The sequence below is a fragment of the Ixodes scapularis genome, unplaced genomic scaffold, assembly GCF_016920785.2.
Source record: "Ixodes scapularis isolate PalLabHiFi unplaced genomic scaffold, ASM1692078v2 PGA_scaffold6__148_contigs__length_123643588, whole genome shotgun sequence".
NCBI classification, from domain to species: Eukaryota; Metazoa; Arthropoda; class Arachnida; order Ixodida; family Ixodidae; genus Ixodes; species Ixodes scapularis.
The window spans coordinates 105,858,488-105,879,158 of NW_024609881.1; the positions used below are offsets into that span (position 1 = coordinate 105,858,488).

General features: G+C 46.9%; 1 protein-coding gene and 1 non-coding gene across 2 annotated transcripts in view; one reads left to right on the forward strand and one right to left on the reverse strand.

Annotated features, from left to right (window-relative positions):
- LOC8033190 (putative phospholipase B-like 2) overlaps positions 1-15,421 on the reverse strand; it is a 31,683-nt gene extending 16,262 nt beyond the window's left edge. The window contains exons 1-2 of the mRNA XM_029987344.4: positions 15,218-15,421; positions 8,106-8,283 (exon numbers count right to left, since the gene is read on the reverse strand). Of these exons, the coding sequence (XP_029843204.2) occupies positions 8,106-8,269 (164 nt within the window). The 5' untranslated portion in view covers positions 8,270-8,283; positions 15,218-15,421. The remainder of the gene's footprint in view (positions 1-8,105; positions 8,284-15,217) is intronic.
- Trnai-uau lies at positions 7,296-7,368 on the forward strand. The gene has a single exon. It is a non-coding gene; the product is annotated as a tRNA-Ile (tRNA).
- Positions 15,422-20,671: the final 5,250 nt, after the last annotated feature.

A 20,671-nucleotide genomic window follows, 5' to 3' on the forward strand; every position in this document is an offset into this window, starting at 1 on the left:
TCCTAGTGGCCTCACGGGGATAGCCGAACGTTGGCAGCCGCTCTAGGTCTCACAGGAGTGTCGTTCTCAAGTTCTCCAAGTTTCGACCGCCCTGTATTTTGTTTAACCTTCACAGTTTGGTGCAAAGTTAAAGCAAGGAAGAATTACTGTTAACAAGTGACACAAATATAATTGTCGAGTGAACACCACTCAATACGGAGCAGGCAATCCCTGAGGAATGAAAAGTATCTTGAGGAGCTAAACAAAAAAGGGAGTGGGGAGGGGGGTAGTTTTAAAGCATACTGTGTCGTAAAGATTCCTCTGCCCCACATTTGCGGCGCAGACTAGAAAGCGTGGCCTGGAAACGATAGTGACAGTAGTTGGTACAACTTTTATTTGTAAAAATACTCTTGCCAGAAAGCACGTTTTCGTCGTGCCAGATACTCGCGCCGTGCCTAACGACGATGTGCCAACAAGAAAAATGTGTGCCTCTCAAATACATAGCTTGCACTGAGCGCGAAACATTTGCAGCGTGCATTTTGCCTAACCGGATTTGATTTTCTCAGCAAGAACAACTCGCAATGACAACCAGTATCTAGTGCGATTACGTCACGTGCAAACCATGTTAAATACTTCAGCTTTCTGGTGAAGTGCGACGTTCTCAACACCAGCAGTAGACGTCCAATGTGTAAAGTTGTGTAGTATTTATAGCAGTCTCGCGATGATATACGGCAGCCTAATGAAGTGTTGGAGCACATGACTGATAAAGAACAGAGTCGTGAAGTAAGGTCTCAAAACAAGTGCACGTAAAACCTAAGATAACAGTAGCCTCCCGAGGCAGTATCTCGCGACGTTTTGAGCTGAGGCAAGCTGATGTCCAAAAGTGATTTATATTAGGATTCTAAAAAATCTTCGTTTGCCCTGCGCGGAATCTATGTTTAATTAGGAATATCATTTTATGCATTTCTGTGCATTTCTTTTTGCAGTAAAGCGTTGTGTAAGGGATTATTTAGAAAAAATTGCGTGACATCTCCTTATTTCTGCACATTTCGTGTATTTGCCTTCCGATATATCATGTGACCACAGTGTTTTTTGGCATACCCTGCAACCCACTCTTTTACACTGCAAAACAGCTGACAAAAGCACGTTGCCGAAGACACAACAGCTGGCGTATTTTCGAGTATCGTCCTTCCGTGTCTGTCTCAGGCGGTTATGTGAACTTCATAAAGTCAAATTTATGAATGATAATAAAAATATACTTAATTCCTGTCTGAAGATTTGGCAGCATAAATATAAGATCCTCACCTCAAAGATATATGAGGAAATGCGCCTTTAAATTATCTGAAAGATGTTCTGCAAATATTTTTCGGCGCTTTTATCCTCTATAGACACGTTATAGGTGATTTTGAAAAGCTTTAAATAATGTTTTTTTTTTATTTTGAAGCTAATTGAAATAACTATATGTGTTCCTCACGCATATATAACTTCTCAAATATATAGAAGTTTATTATCGCGTTTTTTATGTGTTTTTATTATCGCCTTTTTTTACTGGAACGAATGGTGGAACTATGACGATTGCACACTTAAACTCTCAGAACGTGTCGAATTAAGTAGCTTCCGAATTGAGTAGAGCATGAAATACCACTTTGTTCTATTTAACAAAAATCATCAATTAGCGAGGGTGATGCTTATTTGCAAATTAAATTGACCTGCATTTTGTCAAGAGCAAACCTCAACATCCAGGCTATGCCAGTTTATCCAATATAAGAAAATGTTCACATGGGTAAGCACTGTTTTAGGTCAGATTCGATCTCAGTACTAAGGTGCTCTTAGGTTAGAGTGAACAATTTCAGCCACTCCTTTTCGCATGATTTGTCGCCCGCATCATGGTTAATAAAGCTTGGACTCTGGTTTGGGTTAGTTGGTTGTACATTGATAGACGTGCTGCGCTGCGAAGTTCTACAGAACAAACGCGTGACTAAAAAATTGAAAATGAAAAGGATGAGTTTACATTGAGATGAGGAGAAACACAACGAACACAAATGGGCGCAGACTAACAACTGTTTATTCTTTTCTTTTTCCTCAATGCATGAGTTTCCCAATGCGTGAGTTTGAAAAGGAGCGAACGCTATGAAATAATGATAAATGTCTTCATGAAGATGTGTGGACTTTCGATTTTTGTGGTGTTTTTCCCGTTTTCTGATAAACGTTCGGTTTTTGTGGTGTGAGAGGGGACCTTGAAGCTGGTGCTGGTGTCCGCCTCGTTATGTGATTGAACTGCTGAGACAATACATAACATAACGAGGCGGACACCAGCACCAGCTTCAAGGTCCCCTCTCACACCACAAAAACCGAACGTTTATCAGAAAACGGGACACAAAATTCGAAAGTCCACACATATTCATGAAGACATTTATCATTATTTCATAGCGTTCGCTCCTTTTCAAACTCACGCATTGGGAAACTCATGCATTAATTTTGATATATGAGGCTGAATGTTTATATTCTTAGCAGGACTAAAATGGGAAAGAATACTCATCCAGTTAAGTTTCAATTAACACTTCACTTAACCGTTCAGCTCAAACCTGCTTCACGGAAAAAGAAAAGAATAAACAGTTGTTAGTCTGCGCCCATTTGTGTTCGTTGTGTTTCTCCTCATCTCAATGTAAACTCATCCTTTTCATTTTCAATTTTTTAGTCACGCGTTTGTTCTGTAGAACTTCGCAGCGCAGCACGTCTATCAACGCATCATGGTGCTGAGAGCAAACAATGCTAGTTAGAAAAACAAGCATTGCGATTGTCGCTGCGTGTTTCTACAGAATATAGACTGGAAGGACTTGTCCCGTGACGTTCGTGACATTTTGAAAATTATATTCCCTTAAGCTCAGTCGTCTCGTCATCATATATATATTGTGAAACGTATTCCGTAAAACACGTTTTATGGTATATATGGCGACGAGGTGCTCATTTCATGATTGTATTCACTGTAATTAATTCCTTAGTTCAAGGGCAAAACCACGATTCACCATCTAATACTGCGATACAAAGTTGTACCAATCACGGGTATTTTAGGCAACCTACTTCACTTCGCGAAAACATTTCGATTCAGGTACAATATGTGTGACTGTGGTAAACGGAGGGATGCTGAGTCGTATAAACACGTTTTGTATGTTAATGTAGAATTTCCTTTCTTGTTGTGTAGGAATAAATAACAGAATTTTATAATTTTGGTACCTGAAAATAAAACTGAATTGAACAAACGATAAAAAAAAAAGAAAACTATATACTGTAAACGACTTATTTTTCATGGGCTCAATATTTCGCGATTTAGGTCAAAGCTGAAGTTTTGGAATAATTCGCGGGTTGTAATTTTCTCGACGCGGTGGAATCTCAATATAAATTTCAATCTGTTTACATTTTACCGAAATTGTTCGCGGGACCCATTTTTCGCGAATTGTAGGCGATTCGCGAAATTCTCAAAAAAAGGTCCTCGCAAAAATCAGATCGTTTACAGCAGTTAGTTTCACGGCCTAAATAGCGCCTATTGACAGAACAACGCGGAAAATATATTCTCAATTTAGCGGTTCAAACCGGTTCGAACCGGTTCGAACCGGTTTGAACCGTTATTTTTTGCGCCCCGGAACTGAACCGGAACTGAACCGAAAGCCGTGAACCCGAACCCGAACCGAACCAATAAAAATATCGGTTCGACACTCTGGTGTCGCAGCTGACTGGCATGCGTCAACAGGGCGACAACTTACCACCTGGACCATTTGAAAAGCCGGACTGAAAGAACAATTCGGCGAGCAACTTTCGCTCATTCAGTGGCAACAGAAGGTAACAGCCCTCACCCAGAAACCTGGCGATAGCCTACAGCAGTATGCCTTCGCCAAGCTCAAGATCATGTCGCGATGTCCAGTCCCCATCACTGACAAGGAACGTATTGAATACCTTGTTCAAGGCATTCGTGATGATCAGATCGCCACATCCATTGCTGTCCACCGACCCCGAACAGTGGACGACTTCCTCAACATCGTGTCCGAAGTGGACCAAACGATAGACCATTCCCGTCTGGCCCGCACGCCCACATTCCCAAAGCCAGCCCGGGATGGACGTTTCACAGCGAGCGGCTCAACCACACACTTCAATTGTACGCCTAGTACATCACAAACTGGCCGTACGCGCATCGCGGATATGCCTTCAGACCAACAGGAAGCCAGGTACAACACAATTTCCACAAAATATGGTTCCCCAGCATACCGACCGGGACAAGACATCAAAGAAGCCATCTGCTACAATTGCAAACAGCCTGGCCATCTCGCAAGCAAGTGTAACAAGCCAAAACAGCCTCCAAATCAGTCCAAGCCGAAGCCATCACATGAACCTACAGCTCTAGTGAGCCAGCTAGACGTCTTGCATGGTTCTAAGCTGAAGTGCCCAGTCGTTCCAGCTCACATAACTGGAGTTGGCACAGTAAGCGCCTTTCCTGACAGTGGTTCCAGCATAACAGTCATCACTGCAAGCCTTGTCAACGAACTCGCCCTACTGCCATGGACGAAACCACCATTGCTCGTCGTTGGCGGCGCTTCCGTCACTCCAAAAGGTGTGGTCCCACTCCTGATTGCAATTGGACCAATGTCAGCCACAGTCGAAGCAGCAGTCCTTGAAAGAAACGCCTTACCTCTCATATTGGGAGAAGACTGGTTCCGCATCGCACAACCCGAGCTTCACATTAGGCCTCCAGAGTTGCCTATCATTTGCCAACCCAACAGAAACACGGTTGTACAATGTAGAGAAGAACTTTTACCAAGGATGTCCAACGCCGTGATCCTCACACGGTCAGCTCTCTCGCAGTTTGATCCTCCGCATGCTACGGCCGAGCATCTGCAGACCAAACATGAGCCCGACGAGGATGCACCACTATGGAGTGAGCTGAACAACGCAGCCTGTTGTCATGAGCCCTCAACCTCTGCTCCACCACAACTAGCGGCAACCGCATCACCAAATCAAAGTCTCATATATGGCTCACATTCATGTGCATCCGTATCAAGTGAAACTACTCTTGATGGCGTTTGCATCGGCTCCCAGCTCACGATTAAACAACAACACGATGTGAAACAAATCTTGCTCCTTCACACTGACCTCTTCCCGCGTGACCCTTTCGACCTTGGCCTCTATGAAGGCATTGAACATCAAATTGACCTTGTACCTGAGGCAAAACCATATGGACGACAGCCATATCGCTACACGGCGACGGATAGACAATTCCTCGAGACCCAGGTCGTCACGCTTCTCGACAAGGGTATCGTCAAGCCATCCTCGGGACCATGGGGATTTCCAGCCATTGTGGTCACACAGAAAAATAAGAAGAGACTGTGTGTCAACTACATCCCATTAAACAATATGACGATCAACGTCCTGCAACCGCTTCCCCGGGCCGACGACATCCTAGACGATCTTGCGGGATGCTCTTTGTTCGCAGTCCTGGACTTGTGCTCTGCCTACTGGCAAATTCGTGTCAGGGAGTCCGACCAAGACAAGACTACGTTCATTACACATCATGGTACCTTCAAATGGACCCGAATGCCCTTTGGATTGAAAAACGCACCAGCAACATTCCAACAGGCAATGAACAAAGTTTTTACAAGTTTGAAACCTAGACAGACCAAGTCAGGAGTCAGGACATACTTGGATGACATCATTGTGTTTGCTGTTGAATTCTTGGAATTCTTGGACCTTTTGGATGAGACTATGAGTCTTCTCCAACAAGCCGGCTTCAAGATTTCGTTACCGAAATGCAAGTTTGCCATGCCCTCTGTAAAGTTTCTTGGCTTCTTGATTTCTGAAAAAGGAAAAGAGCCGGACCCCTCCAGAGTTGAAGCCGTGCTAGGCATCCCTGCACCATTGACCTCAAAGCAACTGCTCTCCTGCGTTCTGACAGCCAACTTTTACAGGAGATTCGTTAGAAAATTTTCGAAGATTGCTGCCCCCCTGCAGGCTGTTATTCGAAGACCTAAGTTCAAATGGACACTGGAGTGTCAACAAGCATTTGAGACCCTTCGTGCAGCCCTCACCTCGGCGCTAATCCTTGGACACTTCGATGCAGTTGCGCCAACACCTGTTGCTACAGATGGTGCAGCCACAGCCCTTGGTGCTGTCCTTTCTCAGAGGCAGAATGGCAAAGAGATTTTCACTGAGTATGCAAGCCGTGCCCTCATTGAACCGGAACGCAAGCTCCACAGCCCACCCAACAGACCAGAGACCACAACGCCACCGGACACAACCGAAACGACCACAGGATTAAGATTTGTCCCTGTAACAATTTCAATGCAAAACAGAGCCCGAGACGGACTCATAAGGGACCCGGCCGGACCCCGGCCATTCTCTCGGACTCAGTCCCCTCGAATTTCGTCCTCTCGGACCCCGCTCCATGTGCCAAACTCCGTCTTCCCATGCCAAGCCTAGTCCCAGCGTTAAAAATATTGACAAAAAAGACTATGCAAAAGCTCAAAAAAAAAAAAGGAGGTCGGATGTGAGCAGCGTGCCTGCCCACAGCGCCGGACTTGCCTCATATGGCCTCAGAGACAGGTAAAGACGAAGAAGTAGAAGAACGCCAGCCAGCCATGACCAGCCATCAGCCTTCACTCAGCCATCCCTCCATTATTTACTTTATTTTCATTCATTAAACATTTTTCTTATTCCCAAAGTCTCACAATATATTGTACATATTCATAGCGTATAACCTCATTCATTATACACAAGGCGCCGCGCGAGCTTCCATTTCACAGTATGTTGCCTTTCTATGCTGCAGCGGCTCTCCTGGGCCATTCACTATAGTCTATATCACATCGGAAAGTCGGTTATATATATATATATATATATATATATATATATATATATATATATATAACTTAAAATGCTGAGCATTCTCTTATTTTTCTTTTTGCGTACGTACCACGTAATCATACGTATATGCTGCCCAAACTTTTTTTTTTAACATGCATTTACGATTATTTACAGTGACTGTGTGAACAGCGTTCTGCAGATGTACGCATGAAAACTGTTTGTAAAGCTCCAGGTTAATTTATTGATGCAACAGTTATTTGGCGTGCATATCCCAAACACCGTGCTCGGAGATTTGTGTTTGTCCTTTGTCCCTCTAGTTCCCCTTCTCCAGGGATTATTTTCGTCATTCTTGTCCAGCTCGCTTGCCCCTTTGCATTTAATTGCATTATAATCATTGCCTTAAAATTGTAAGCTTCACCCTTGTTGGTGTTAGACTGGCGGCAGCTGATAAAACCATACTGACGTCTAACCCCTGGTTAGCTCAGTTGGTAGAGCGCTCCACTTATAATGGAGAGGTCCCGGGTTCAATACCCGGACCAGGCGGATTTTTTCGGTCGCTCACCAGTCACCTAGCTGTGTTCGGAGATTTGTGTTTGTCCTTTGTCCCTCTTGTTCCCCTTCTCCAGGGATTATTTTCGTCAAGTTTATTGGCGTCATTTTTGCACAAGAGAGAAGCCACGCTTTGAACTTTCACCAGGAGTGCTCAACCTAAATGCACCTTCGGAGAAGGTTTGAAACTCTTATGTGGAGGCGTAGGTTTTTCTGGCTCGTTTTATAGCACTAAGATTCATTGTATAGACACCCTATAGATAGCGCACTCTCAGAAAAAAGGGTGTATCCTTACACCCCTTTGGTCCCATACGATACACCCCAAAACTTCGGTTCGATGTGCAACGCACCGAACGTTGAAATAATGTATTTAAACTTTTAACGAGGGGCTTGATACCGGTGCTATATACCTTAATAAACAGCTAAAATACGTGACAAAGACTACAGAAAAGAAAAACTTTTTTTTTTCAGTGGTCTTTGTCTAGATTTTGCACAAAAAAAAAACAGTTTTTTTTTTTTTTTTTGCAGTTAGTAAAAAGGTACATTAGCTGTTTTAATAAGTGGTATACCACTCGGCTATCAAGTCGCTCGTGAAAGTTGATATACCGTCGGTTCGACGTCGGTGCGCTGTATGTTGAACTGAAGTTTTGCGGTGTATTTATGAGACAAAGAGTGTCAGACTATATACCCTTTTGTTTTTTTGTTCTGAAAGTGTTGCACGGGGAACCTACCCTGTTTCGTTGATCTTGTTGTCGAAGGATCCCCATGCCACGGCAGTGTCGCCCGGTTTCCCCCTTTTGATCTCGAAGCTAGCGGGGACCACTTTCAACTCGACCCAAGCGTCAAGAGCTAAGGTTGACACCAAAAGGGCAGCGAGCACCAGGACCTTGAGCATCTTTCGTCTTGATCCTGCGGCAACAAAGACGCTTCGTACAACATCATTCACAAATGGCCGGAGGGTAAACAAAACTACACTTTAAAGAAATGTGGAGCGTATATACAGACCAACATTCTGGTTACAAACAAGTCAGCGTTTGACTGCGCGTGCGCACAAGCCAGATTCCCGAGAAGGGAAGTTTTTGCGCATGCGCAGTGCCGACAGCAGCGCCACCGCAGTGCCGTGACGTCAGAGTTGAGTTGATGCGTATGCGGAAGCAAGTCGTCTGCTTTTTGCGCAGGAATTGCGCTAACGTCAGAACGATGCTATACTCTTATTGCCTCATTGAAAAAAAAATATAATAATAAGTGGGTAGACCTGAGAGGAACTAGCATTGAGATCTACCCACTGTTTTTTGTTGTTTTTTTTTTCGATCAGCCAATAAGAGCTTGGCGTTGTTCTGAAGTCACTGCAACTTCTGCGCTTGAAGCAGACGACTTGCTTGCTCTCCGCATACTCCAGCGCAAAGCACTTAGACTTCGAGTCAGCTTCTGTCAAGACACGGCCAACGGTACGAGCTAATAGGACCAATCTAAAAAGCATAAAAACGGAAGTCATTAGGTCTTTTTCTCTTTTTGATTGATTCAGTGGTAAAAGAAAAGACGTACAGAAACTTGAGGAACACCATGATGGTGCGCTTGTGACGCTGTCTGATTCGTCCGTTGAGCTCGTAGCGTCGGCTACAGTGATCTCTGTGACAACTGCTGGACCGCGCTTCCCCGCTCCGCGAGCGCGGCCACTGGACGGCCATCTTGCATGCAGCAAAATCGCGTTTTTGCGAGCGGAGGGTGGCTGGCAGCGTGCTGAAGACAAGTTTTCTACTCGTTCGTCGTCATTCGCCGAAGAAGTTTCTTAAAGCCCTGTGAAAACGGTGCGACTTGTCTTTGAGAGGACGTGGAAGCGAAGCGTCGCAGGTAAAATTCTCACCCCGTCGAAAGCAAGTTTCGTCGGTCGCGCGCTGCGTGATCAAAGCTCCTTGGCGCTCCGAAGTGGTGTATCTCTGTGCCTTCGCACGCTTGGATACCGATCAAGAATTGACGCGGCGGCAAAGTTTTGAAGGTTTGTCGCGCGTAGATGCATCTTTGCATCATATATAGGCCGCGTAGTTCGAGATCGTCCAGCTGTTCCGGCGAGTTGCTGTCAATAAAGGGGAAAAGATATCTACGCGGTTGCTATTATGCATTATTAACCATGGGTATGTTGTAAATTTACTCTAATGGATCATGTGGCAGCACAGACAGAGCAACGCTGTGGGGCAAGGTAAGTTCTTGAAGGGTATAGTAAACAAAACAAAGAAACGCGCCACCGCCACGAAACACCCCCCCCCCCCCCCCCCCCCCTTTTCCTTCCGTCGCCAATCGACACTGGGTCAAGCTCGTTTCTGGACCGCGAGTGCCACAAGTTACAAATACAGTCTACAGAGTAAAGTAAAACGCTGCTCCAGAGGCACATACGGCTTCACGCATATAGGGAGTATTCACTGGCGGCCATATCCGTGTGCGCTGCTGCTGGGCGCGTGCTGACGGCGAGCTTCCGCAGTCCTTTTGGAGCGTGCATTTAGCACCATCAAGGTTGCCGGTCTTAGCAAGCTATAGACGCTTTACACACGCGCCAAATTACAGCCGCCATTGCTGACCTTCTCTTGTCTTACAGAGATGCCGAGCAACTGAAACGGTAGTTGACAATCCTCTACAAAGGCCGATTCTTTAGAAAAGGACACAGTAACACTTAAAATGGCAATAACCTGGCCTGCTATGGTAATCATGAAGTGAAATAAACGGAATAAGAGGAAACAAAAACTGAAGGTCAGTTATGGCGGCGTCCATGCACAGCTGCTGCGAAGCGTCTATAAATGTGAGCTCGTTCTGAGCATGCGCTCTAAACATCGCCCTCAAATATGGCGTCCAGTGAATACCTCCTATTGCACTGGCAAAACACATCCGCACGGCGTTGGTTCTTAATCGGTATCCAAGCGTGCGAAGGCACAGAGACACAGCACTTCTGCGTGCCGAGGAAGCTTCGATCACGTCGCGAGACCGGCGAAACTTGCTTTCGATGAGTTGTGCCTTTTTCCTGTAGCAACGCGCGCTTTTTTCAAAATTTCCACGTGTTATCAAAGGCAAGTCTCACCGTTTTCACAGGGCTTCAAGAAACTTCTTCGGCGAATATCCCCACCCCTGCCCGTTTCGATCTGGATGAGCATCGTACCGGCGTGCGGTCGTGTATCACTACTGCGTGGTGCACGTTAAAAACCCCAGGCTAGCGGTTGTACTGCACTGGCTAAATTGCTCATCTACAGCTGGGAGACTCGTCGCCCCTGCGTGAGGCAGACCAAGTTCTGGGCTGTGTAAACATACCACACAACCCAATTTTTTTTTAGAGCGCAGCTCTTAGGGGCCCGTTTCCGGCTTGAGCGGCGTCGGCGTCGCCGTCGGCGTAACCGTGCGGTGCATCATGGGAAAGGTCCCATAATGCATCGCGCGAGCCCCCCATCGGGGTCACGTGACCTCGTGGGGAGCACGTGACCCCCCGAGGTCACGTGACCCCCGAAGTCACGTGACTCCCCTGAGGTCACGTGACCCCCTCCTCGAGGTCACGTGACCCCCCGAGGTCACGTGACCCCCGCCGATGTCGCGTGACCCCCCGATGACCTCATCGTCACTGATGACGTCACCGGCATCCACATCGTCATCGCCATCATCACTGATGACGTCACCGGCATCCACATCGTCATCGTCATCATCACTGATGACGTCACCGGCATCCGCATTGTCATCGTCATCATCACTGATGACGTTACCGACATCCGCATCGTCATCATCACTGATGACGTCATCAGTGACGTCACTGATGTAGTCACCGGCATTCGCATCGTCATCGTCATCATCACTGGTGAAGTCATCAGTGACGTCACTAATGACGTCATCGGTACCCGCATCGTCATCGTCACTGATGACGTCATCAGTGACGTCAGTGATGACATCATCGGCATTGGGGGTCACGTGACCCCCCCCCTGGTTAGTTTAACCCCCCCCCCCCAGTGCCCTTCCCTCCTCCTCCTCAAGAGCTGCGCTCTAATTCGGCGTTACAGGGAGTTGTAAGCGGCTTTCACTTTTTTTCTTCGGCGAATGACGATGAACGGATAGAAACCGTGTCTTCAGCTCGCTCCCGCCAGCCTCTGCAACGCTCCAAAAAAGGCAATTTTTCGATATGCAAGATGGCCGCCCGGTGGCCGCACTTGTGGCCGCAGCACGGTGCCCGACAGTACATTCCCTTGCTTTTGAGCGCGCCGCGCGCCTCGAACGCGCGGCGCCGCTATTCGCCGAATTCAGTCATGTGAGGAGCAGGATCAATATGCCGTGCAGGAACGACGGCGCTACGGGGATAAACGCGCAACTCTGGCTTCCACCCTTTTCAAAAGTACGCACCATCCTGTGGACGCGGCGTGAATCATCCAAGTTCGCCTTTGTTTGGGCACGTACCAAGAGCGCGGATTGGTCACGAGTGTGACGTCAGCATTCGGCGAGGACTCGGGTTCAATCATGCGCATCGTGCCCATGAAATGGCGACCGCCAATGTTACCTGATAGGGTTTTGAAAAGCGGGTCTATTGTTTTGTCGTAACGCTTTGTGGGAAAGTCGATGGAATTTTTTTAAGGGTTCAGTGAGTAAGACTTTTTTTTTTTTACTTGCATGCGTACCAAAGCGCTCTCATTTTCGATGCCATTAGCATTTCCGATATAGGCTAGATAATAGCTTATCTTGAGCTCCGCGCTGTAAAGTGTTCTTGATAGTCGGTGTAGGCTCGCGCTGTCGCTGATACGTGTGTGTGAAGGACATGGATATAGAATCGTTCGGCCGTTTTAGGTTTCACTTTGGGCTCGTGTTTGCAAATTCACATTAGGGAGTTTCTGTAGATCGCGATTCCACCTCCGCTAAGCCCTCCGCAACGAAAAAGGCGCCACGGCGTCTGCGCGCCGATGGTGTTGACTGTAGAGTTCCGGGTATCGTTGCGGAGAGCGTTGCGGGACAGCGGAAACGATCTACGAAAACTCCCTATTGAAAGGAAAGGCAGCAAGGCGAGTAAATCCTCGCTACTTATTAGGGAGTTTTAGAATAGCGTACGCTAAACTTTTGCGTACGCAAACAATAGCGCCGTCGCCACTACGCATGCGCCGAACGCTGATCCCGTTTTGTGCGCGCTATTTTTTTTTTTTAAGTCTTTGCGCTCCTCTAAGGAGGATTCGTAATGAGAAGTTGGCTAAATCCAAGAAAAGCACAGTTAAAAAATGGCGGCCCCCAGGACCACCGCTGCGGCCGCTTTGTCGGCGTCGTGAAGGCGACGTCGGCGGCATCCTCGCGACTGCGATTTTCCATACGGGACGGCACTGCGCTCAGTTTGGAAAGCCCAGTAAGGTGGGCAACGATCACCGGCAACTGATGCTTCCGACGCGCGAACATTTCTCGGCGAAAGTACAGTGTGCAAAGATCAGTACACGTGACACGTCTTGCCGAGGCGACGCAAGCGGACACGACCAAACGATCGCTCGCGTCGCATTCTCATGTTTAAACAAATCTAAAATGTTACTCTGGGCCGAAAAAAAAAACTTGTTTTTTCTCAAGTCACAGCGTTTCGTGTGTGAAATAAAAATTGTGACTATCTTGGTGGCTTTGCAAGCGCGAGATGCTTGGGCTTTTGCGTCGCGACGAAGAAACGCTCTTCTAAAACTCTCTTGCGTAAACGTGCGCTAACGCAAGCGCTAAATTTAGCGCTAGCGTGCGCTGAAATTGCGTACGTTATTCTAAAACTCCCTATTGTCGGAAGGCGCAACGTTACAAAAAGTCTCGTCGGGCAACCTTCCACCCACATACGCCGTTGTGTAAAGAGAAGAAAAAAAATATTTGTTGCGATCAACTTACATCCTACGAAAAGTAACTTTTCTTTCTGAGATACACGAACGAGCATCTGAGCTGGTCGCCATATCGAAGCGAACATGAAGTAACATTATTTTGTTAATGTTCTCAAGTAATGCGAAGAGCAAGTCGTCTGCTTCGTGCGCAGGAGTTCCGGTGACGTCAAAAAGACGGCGAGCTATGATTGGCTCTCATCGAAGGATACTGGCTAGACCAGGCACGTAGCCAGGGAAGGGGGGGGGGGGGGGGGGGCATGAGGCCTGCCCCCCCCTCCCCCCCGAAATCCTCCATTTTGCTGGGACCTCCTCTCCCCCCTCCCCCTCATACAGCATTTTTACATGGCCGCCCCCCCCCCCCCCCCCCCCGAAACAAAATCCTGGCTACGTACCTAGGCTTGTTTTTAGGTCATCCACTATCCTTCAGTTGGAGCCAATCAAAGTTCTGCTTTCTGATGTCACCAAACTCCCGCAAAAGAAGCAGACGAACTCGCGCTTCGCCTACGCACGTTCGCTTTCACTTTCGTTTCGAAGAAAGAAGAAAAAAAAAGGGCGGGATTGTGGCGAATTTTACTGTGCGCGATTGGTTGATCGGCTGATAGAAAACGCACAAAGACGACGGGTGCCGTGACGATGCACTTTTGGCACTGCTTGATTGGGTCCATCCGATCGTATGGGGAGAGCAAGTCGTCTGCTTCTTGCGCAGGAGTCGCGGTGACGTCAGAACGACGCCGAGATCTGATTGGCTATGATTGAAGGGATAGTGGGTAGACCCCAATGCTAGCTGCCTCGATGTCTACCCACTATTTTTTTTATTTCAATCAGCCAATAAGAGCTCGGCGTTCTGACATCATCGCAACCCCTTTGCAAGAAGCAGACGAACTTTGGCTCCGCATACCGTTGGGTGCGGTCGACTTAATGCAGGGTGTAGGATAAACAGGTGGGGAAACGAGAGCCAAATGAGCGACCGGATTGTGTCCCCCTCGGGTTTCTCTTTTTGTGTGGCGCCATCTATGTGGAGCACCGCGAACTCTCACTCCAGGTGGGCGACCAGTTGCGACCGGCTAAGCTGACGGAGATGGTTTCTCGTGGATTTTCAATAGAGAACTGTCGTGCTCTCGGTTTATTTTGCGCACTCTCCCACGAAGTTCCGTGCAAATCCGATTCCGATTTTTTTCCTCTCGCCGCAGCGCCATCTGTCGCAAGTCGGGGTACCCGCAAGCAGACGAGTACACAATCCGGTCACGGCGCTGCGGTAGGCTTCTATGGGCCGTTTCCCCACCTGCCTATCTTACACCCTGACTTAATGTGAAACGGAGCATAAATAGAGCTTATTAGACATTCTCACATCACGACTCTTTCGCTTTTTAACTTGATTTTGTGTTTAATTAACAGCCTTTACTGATTTGTTACCTGTTCATGTTTTATAAACGAGCGTTTTATTTTTGTTTGTTTGTTATTAATACTAGACCGCACTTGCTATACACATTCTCCACAAGGGCGCAGCCATCTTGGATATTGTGACTTCTGGTATGCGGTAAAACATCGTTTTCATTTCTCCACCCCGCTGGAAGGTGTTTACAAAAAAAATGCCTGATTGTCACATACTCTTGTTTCGCCTCACCTGTATTTTCTCCCATATTCGAGGTTAAAATGTTTTATTATTTTTTCTTCCCGCATACCAGATACGGAACCCACGTGACTGAGAACGACAGAGAAACAAAAAAAAAACAAAAAGTCTATAAACGTGGTATTCACGATACGCCATATTTGAGCGCTTCATTTCCAGCGCATTCTTAGAAGTTAGAACGATACCTCAATTATCTTCAAAGAATTGCAGTCCTCGTGGTGTGGAATGCACGTGGCACAAGCGTCGTGGAAGGCCATCGCAAGCTTGCACCCAGCAGTATAACGGACTCTATGCATGGCCGCCAGTGAATACTGTATACACCTATACACGCGCTCAGTACACAAAGCAGGAGTTCGTGATTTCTTACCAGGCCCGATGAGTAAAACTCCAGAATGTGGACAGCAGCTTCTCTGGGGTCAGTCTATCCTGCCAGAGATGTGCAACGCACTTGTGTCCCTTTAGAGGTTTCACAGGACGCTCTGGTGAAGGGGAAGGTTTCGGGTTTTCAGCGCCTGTGGCTCTCCCATATCTCCAGCCAGAGGGCATTATCTCTTCTCTGACGCTGATCTGGCCGTCGAGTGCAAGCACGTGCTTTGTAGATTATAAGGCGTCCATTCGGTCAAGAGATGTCTGTTGCTCTCAATCTCTGCCAGATAGGTATACAAAGAATAGAGTTATACCGCGTTCCCCTTTTCCCCCTTGTTTTTACCCGCCGATAACGAATCTTTTTATACTGTACATTGGATATTGGTTATGGGGGACAACTGCATGTGGAAGGCCTGCTCGATTTTTGTGAGCGTATTGCGATATTAGTGGCACTTACCATTTCGCGTGTACGGGGTTTTTGCGCTCTCCCATTCACCTTGATTGCTGCAGGGGCAATGTGAGCACGATCTCGTTGCTTTAGAACGAGCCTTGACTGCACGAATGCTCGTGCAGTGGAAGTCCCAAATTCGTTCCCCTAAAGTCTCACAAATCTCTGCAGTGTGGACAAAGGCAAGGGCGTGTGAGCCTAACTTGGCCTCACTCAGCAGGATGCTATTCAAAACCACGTGCTCGTACCCGCGTTTTTGTCAGCACCATAGAGTTATTGACAATAAACGCTAGAGGTTCAGGTGGTGCTAGTGTGTTGTTGCATTTTCAAGCAGACAACAACCAGTCTAAATTTGACTTCCGGTAATGCATTCCTACGGGAAAACGCAAACGCCTTTTCTCTTTGCGTTCAATTAGAAGAGCAAATTTTGCTTAGTGTTGTGACAGAATAAAAAGTTTGGAACGTTTTACAATCGAATGTGCAAAACTATGTGTCAGAGCGTTTTTCTTTAGAATTCGTGGCGTCGGACACTGCGCTAAAATAGCCCAATATATATAATAGATGTTGACGTTGCAGACTGCTATTATACGAGGGGGGACCCAAAAGAAACCGAACTAAATTTTTTTGCACTCATTTATTCCCATTTCAAGTACAAACGTTCAATCTCCTTCAAAGTACTGTCCACTTGCACTAATACACTTGTCCAATCTTTTAATCCATGTGTCGAAACATCGTTTAAATTCATCTTTTGTGATGCTTGACAGCGCCTCCGTCGTTTTTTTCTTCACCTCAACAACGTCAGCAAAACGCTTTCCTTTCATTTCTCTTTTCATTCTAGGAAACAAAAAAAAAGTCGCACGGGGCAAGGTCGGGTGAGTATGAGGGGAGAGGAACAGGGGTCATACCATTTTTGGTCAAGAATTGTCGTACAGACAAGGCAATGTGAGCCGGGGCATTGTCATGATGGAAAAACCTGTCACCCGACTTACAAATCGGGCCGCTTCCGCCGCACACTGTTGCGCAATCTTTTCAAAACCTCCAAGTAGAAAGCCTGGTTAACTGTCTGACCCTGCGGAACAAACTCTGAATGGACGACTCCTTTCACATCGAAAAACCTAATCAGCATTGTTTTGATGTTTGATTTCACCTGACGAGCTTTCTTGGGGCGAGGCGAACCTGAAGTCTTCCACTGGCTTGATTGTTGCTTTGATTCAGGATCGTAACCATAGCACCAAGTTTCGTCACCTGTAATAACCTTTGAAAAAAAGTTTGGGCCACTTCGGGACTCTTCTTTCAAAGCACAGCATACTTCCACGCGACCTTGCTTTTGTTCAGCAGTCAGCAGTCGTGGCACGAATTTGGCAGCCACCCTTTTCATTCCCAAATCTTCTGTCAGAATTCGCTGCAATGAACTCCAACTCCCTCCCGACAGCTCCACAATTTCGTCAATGGTCCGTCGTCGATCTTCGTTGATGATTGCACGAATTTTTTCAACGTTTCAATGTGTTCGTGCCATGGAAGGACGACCGGAACGAGGTTTGTCATCAATTGACATGTCGCCATTCTTGAAACGGGAAAACCACTCAAACACTTGAGTCTTCCCCATGGAATCGTCCTTGTACGCCGTTTTTAACAGTTCAATAGTTTCTGTTCCAATTTTTCCGAGCAAAAAACAGAATTTAACCGCCGCACGCTGTTCACAAAAATCAGACATTGCAAAAACGACGCCCACACGAAACACTTTTCACTATAATCCCAGCCGCAACTAGTCCTAACCTTCTTCGAGGACGTAATTAGGCCTTATGACTCAGCAATGTTCGCTCTATCAACTCCTGGCGGCAAAACGCGGTACTGCAAAAGCTCTGCTTAAAGAAGAATTAGTTCGGTTTCTTTTTGGTCCCCCCTCGTATGGCACGTATGAAGCACACAAAATGAATCAGCTTTAAAAAACACTAAAAAAGCAACAAAAAAAAATGAAAGCCGTTTACAAATCCCTGTAACGCCAAATTGGAGCGCAGCTCTTGAGGAGGAGTAGGGAAGGGTACTGAGGGGGGTCACGTCACCTGCGGGTAGTCACGTGACCCCGGGGGGGTCACGTGATCTCGGGGGAGGGGGTCACGTGACCTCGGAAGTCACGTGACCTCTGGGAAGTCGTGTGACCTCGGGGGGGGGGGGGGGGGTCACGTGACCCCCGAGGCCACGTGACCCCCCCCCCCCCCCCCCCCCGGTTGCGCCGACGCCGCTCAGGCTGGAAACGGGCCCCTAAGAGCTGCGCTCTAAAAATTAGTCGTTTGTTCTTTAAACAGCAGGAATTTAGTCTGCTAGAACATGGTGGCATTGTTACCCACTGTAGATAAGCAATTTAGCCTGTGCAGTACGACCGCTAGCCCGGGGTCTTTAAGGTGCACCACGCAGCAGCGTGATACATGACCGCACGCCGGTACGATGCACATCCAGATCAAAACGGGTCCGCTCAATCCAAGCGTGAGTAAAGAAACTACGCTGGTTTCTGTTTTCCCCTGGGGAAGAGAAAAATATAATGTACGTTTTCCCGTAGGAATACGCAGGAAGACTGAAAAAATAGACTGGTTGCTGTCTGCTTCAATGTGCAACCTGAAGTCCCGTTGACACTAGCGCCAGCTGAGCCTCTAGGGTTTATTGTAATAACTCTATGGTCAGCACAAAAGTAACTGGATAGTGGGAAAGTAACGCCAGGCTTCTCCTATGGTCACCATTTTGACCCTTGGAATAATAACAATTTCTCCTTGACTTCTCCATTGTTGGTGAGCCGATCTAAATTCGCTAGTGACAGGTAGCTTCATAGAGATGTTTCGTGTATACCTAGATTTCGCTATCCACACACCGGCGAAACAAGCGTACATCTTCGTAACACCACCACATGTGGTGTCGGTGCTTGGAGGCATTGAAAAATAATGTTTCTGTTTTTGAATACTCAAGAAGAACGATTAAACTGTAAGAGATCCGTGGAGATGTTCATGATTGATAAGTTGATAGCATATATACAGAGCCAAAGACGCTTATATAAGCGAAGAACGCCTTCAGTACGATGATGCTTCATGGTGATCTCGGGTGCGACTGGATTAGAACGACCCTCTCGAAGCTTCGAAGATTTGAAGGGGCCGAAATGGCGATCGTCATAGCAACGGAGACCGATTAGCCCATCACCTTGCGAGGTTTTGGTCTCCGTATGTTAGTATTTGTTTGTGTTGGACTAGCAGGCAGGGAAGGGAATCGCGTTACTTTCCCAGGATCTAGTGACTTTTTAGTCAGCACTGCAGATGCTTGCGAGATGTAGTATATACATGTACTTCCACTATACTTCGTCATGCTAAAAGCGCGAACTATATAGTTGCTTTAGATGAAGTCCCCGCGGCTGCATGAGCGCTTGTGCAGCGAGTGCTCCAGTCAAGGCTATAGCCGCTCACGCGGTGACACAGCCTTCGCAGTTAGTCCATGCTAAGATAAAACACGATGGCGGCATTTTTGTTTTATTTTTTTTTTTGCTTTTTTTTTAGAACGAAGTGCTTGTGATTGCTCATGTCACGTTTATGCATTTTGATTGATTGGATTTCTTATTAGGTAATTTGTTGTATCGGAGTTTGAACAGCAGGAAGTTAATCTGGTCCAGGGAAGCAATCGAGATAGCAAATCCCTTCAAAATATTAGTGTACACTTTTCAGATAATTTATCATAGAATGAGCACATACAATACAAAAAATCCAGAAAAAGCTCTTGGTACTCTATCCCGATACCGTATACAGTTTTCACCACATTTGTTAAGTTAATTTTTCACGGCCTCGTGCAGTCATGTTTCCAATATTGTCACCTCGTATGGGGTACCACTACCATTCGAAATACCCCTATAAACGAACTTCTAACTCAGCAAAAACAAAGCTCTAACCGCTCATTCACACTGGAAGCGGATCCGCGTTTGCAAAGCGGCTGCGAACGCGGTTGTATAAAGATCGAGTGCGCGTGCAATTGCACTGGATCTTTATACAACCGCGTTCGCAACCGCCTTGCGAACGCGGTTGTATAAAGATCCAGTGCAATTGCACGCGCACTTGATGTCATCGAGTGCGCGTGCAATTGTACTGGATCTTTATAGACAATTGCAAGCATGGCGCCACAAGTGGTGCCCCATGCGTGCAAGCGCGTGCAACGCGCGGATGAGCGTAGCTTTGGCAAGCTCGTAATCGCACGGGCGTGCCTGCTCGAGCAGAGACATGGCGCCGGCCAGTCGCCCAGCTTGCAATCGTCTATACAACCGCGTTCGCAGCCGCTTTGCAAACGCGGATCCGCTTCCAGTGTGAATGAGCGGTGAGGGTGGTTGCAAATGTGTCCTATTTTTACCAGATGCTCTTTTTGCCCGATTTAATGTTGTCAGATTAACACGCCTACATTACTACCGCCTTCTAGTATCTTATAAGACAGCACTAAAATAAGTATAGATGCTTTCTACAAAAAGCAATTTTAAATTAAAAAATATATATATTTATACTAGTGTTTATAAACCATTCCACTGGGAAGAGCGGAGAGAGAAAAAAATGCCCTCCCACTCTCACCCCCGTGCGCCGTCTGCTCCGCCGAGTGGGCTGTACCTAACATCCGGCTGGCGTTCAAACTCAGTTCAAAATCACGTCATTTTGGAAATTTCAAGCGCAGCTAGATGCGCGGATTTTGATATGCAAGTTATCGTGTAATGCTATGCTCGATAAAAAGACTAACCGAGTTTAATTGCGATGTTACCTGCGTGGAAATAAATAAAAAAAAAATGGAAAAACTGTCTCAGAGTGGCCGGTCGCTCCGGCGAAAAGTAAATCCCATTGCTGCAGCCGTTTTACTCTGAGAAGTTCGTACTGGTGTAGGCCTTTCGCGACAATGAGTGGAAGTCTGGAATAACAAATAATAACGTGCTCTCCTGGCGCAGTAGACGCAGTGGTTGAGGTGCCGGCTGACTTCACTGCTATTGAAGTAACGGAACAA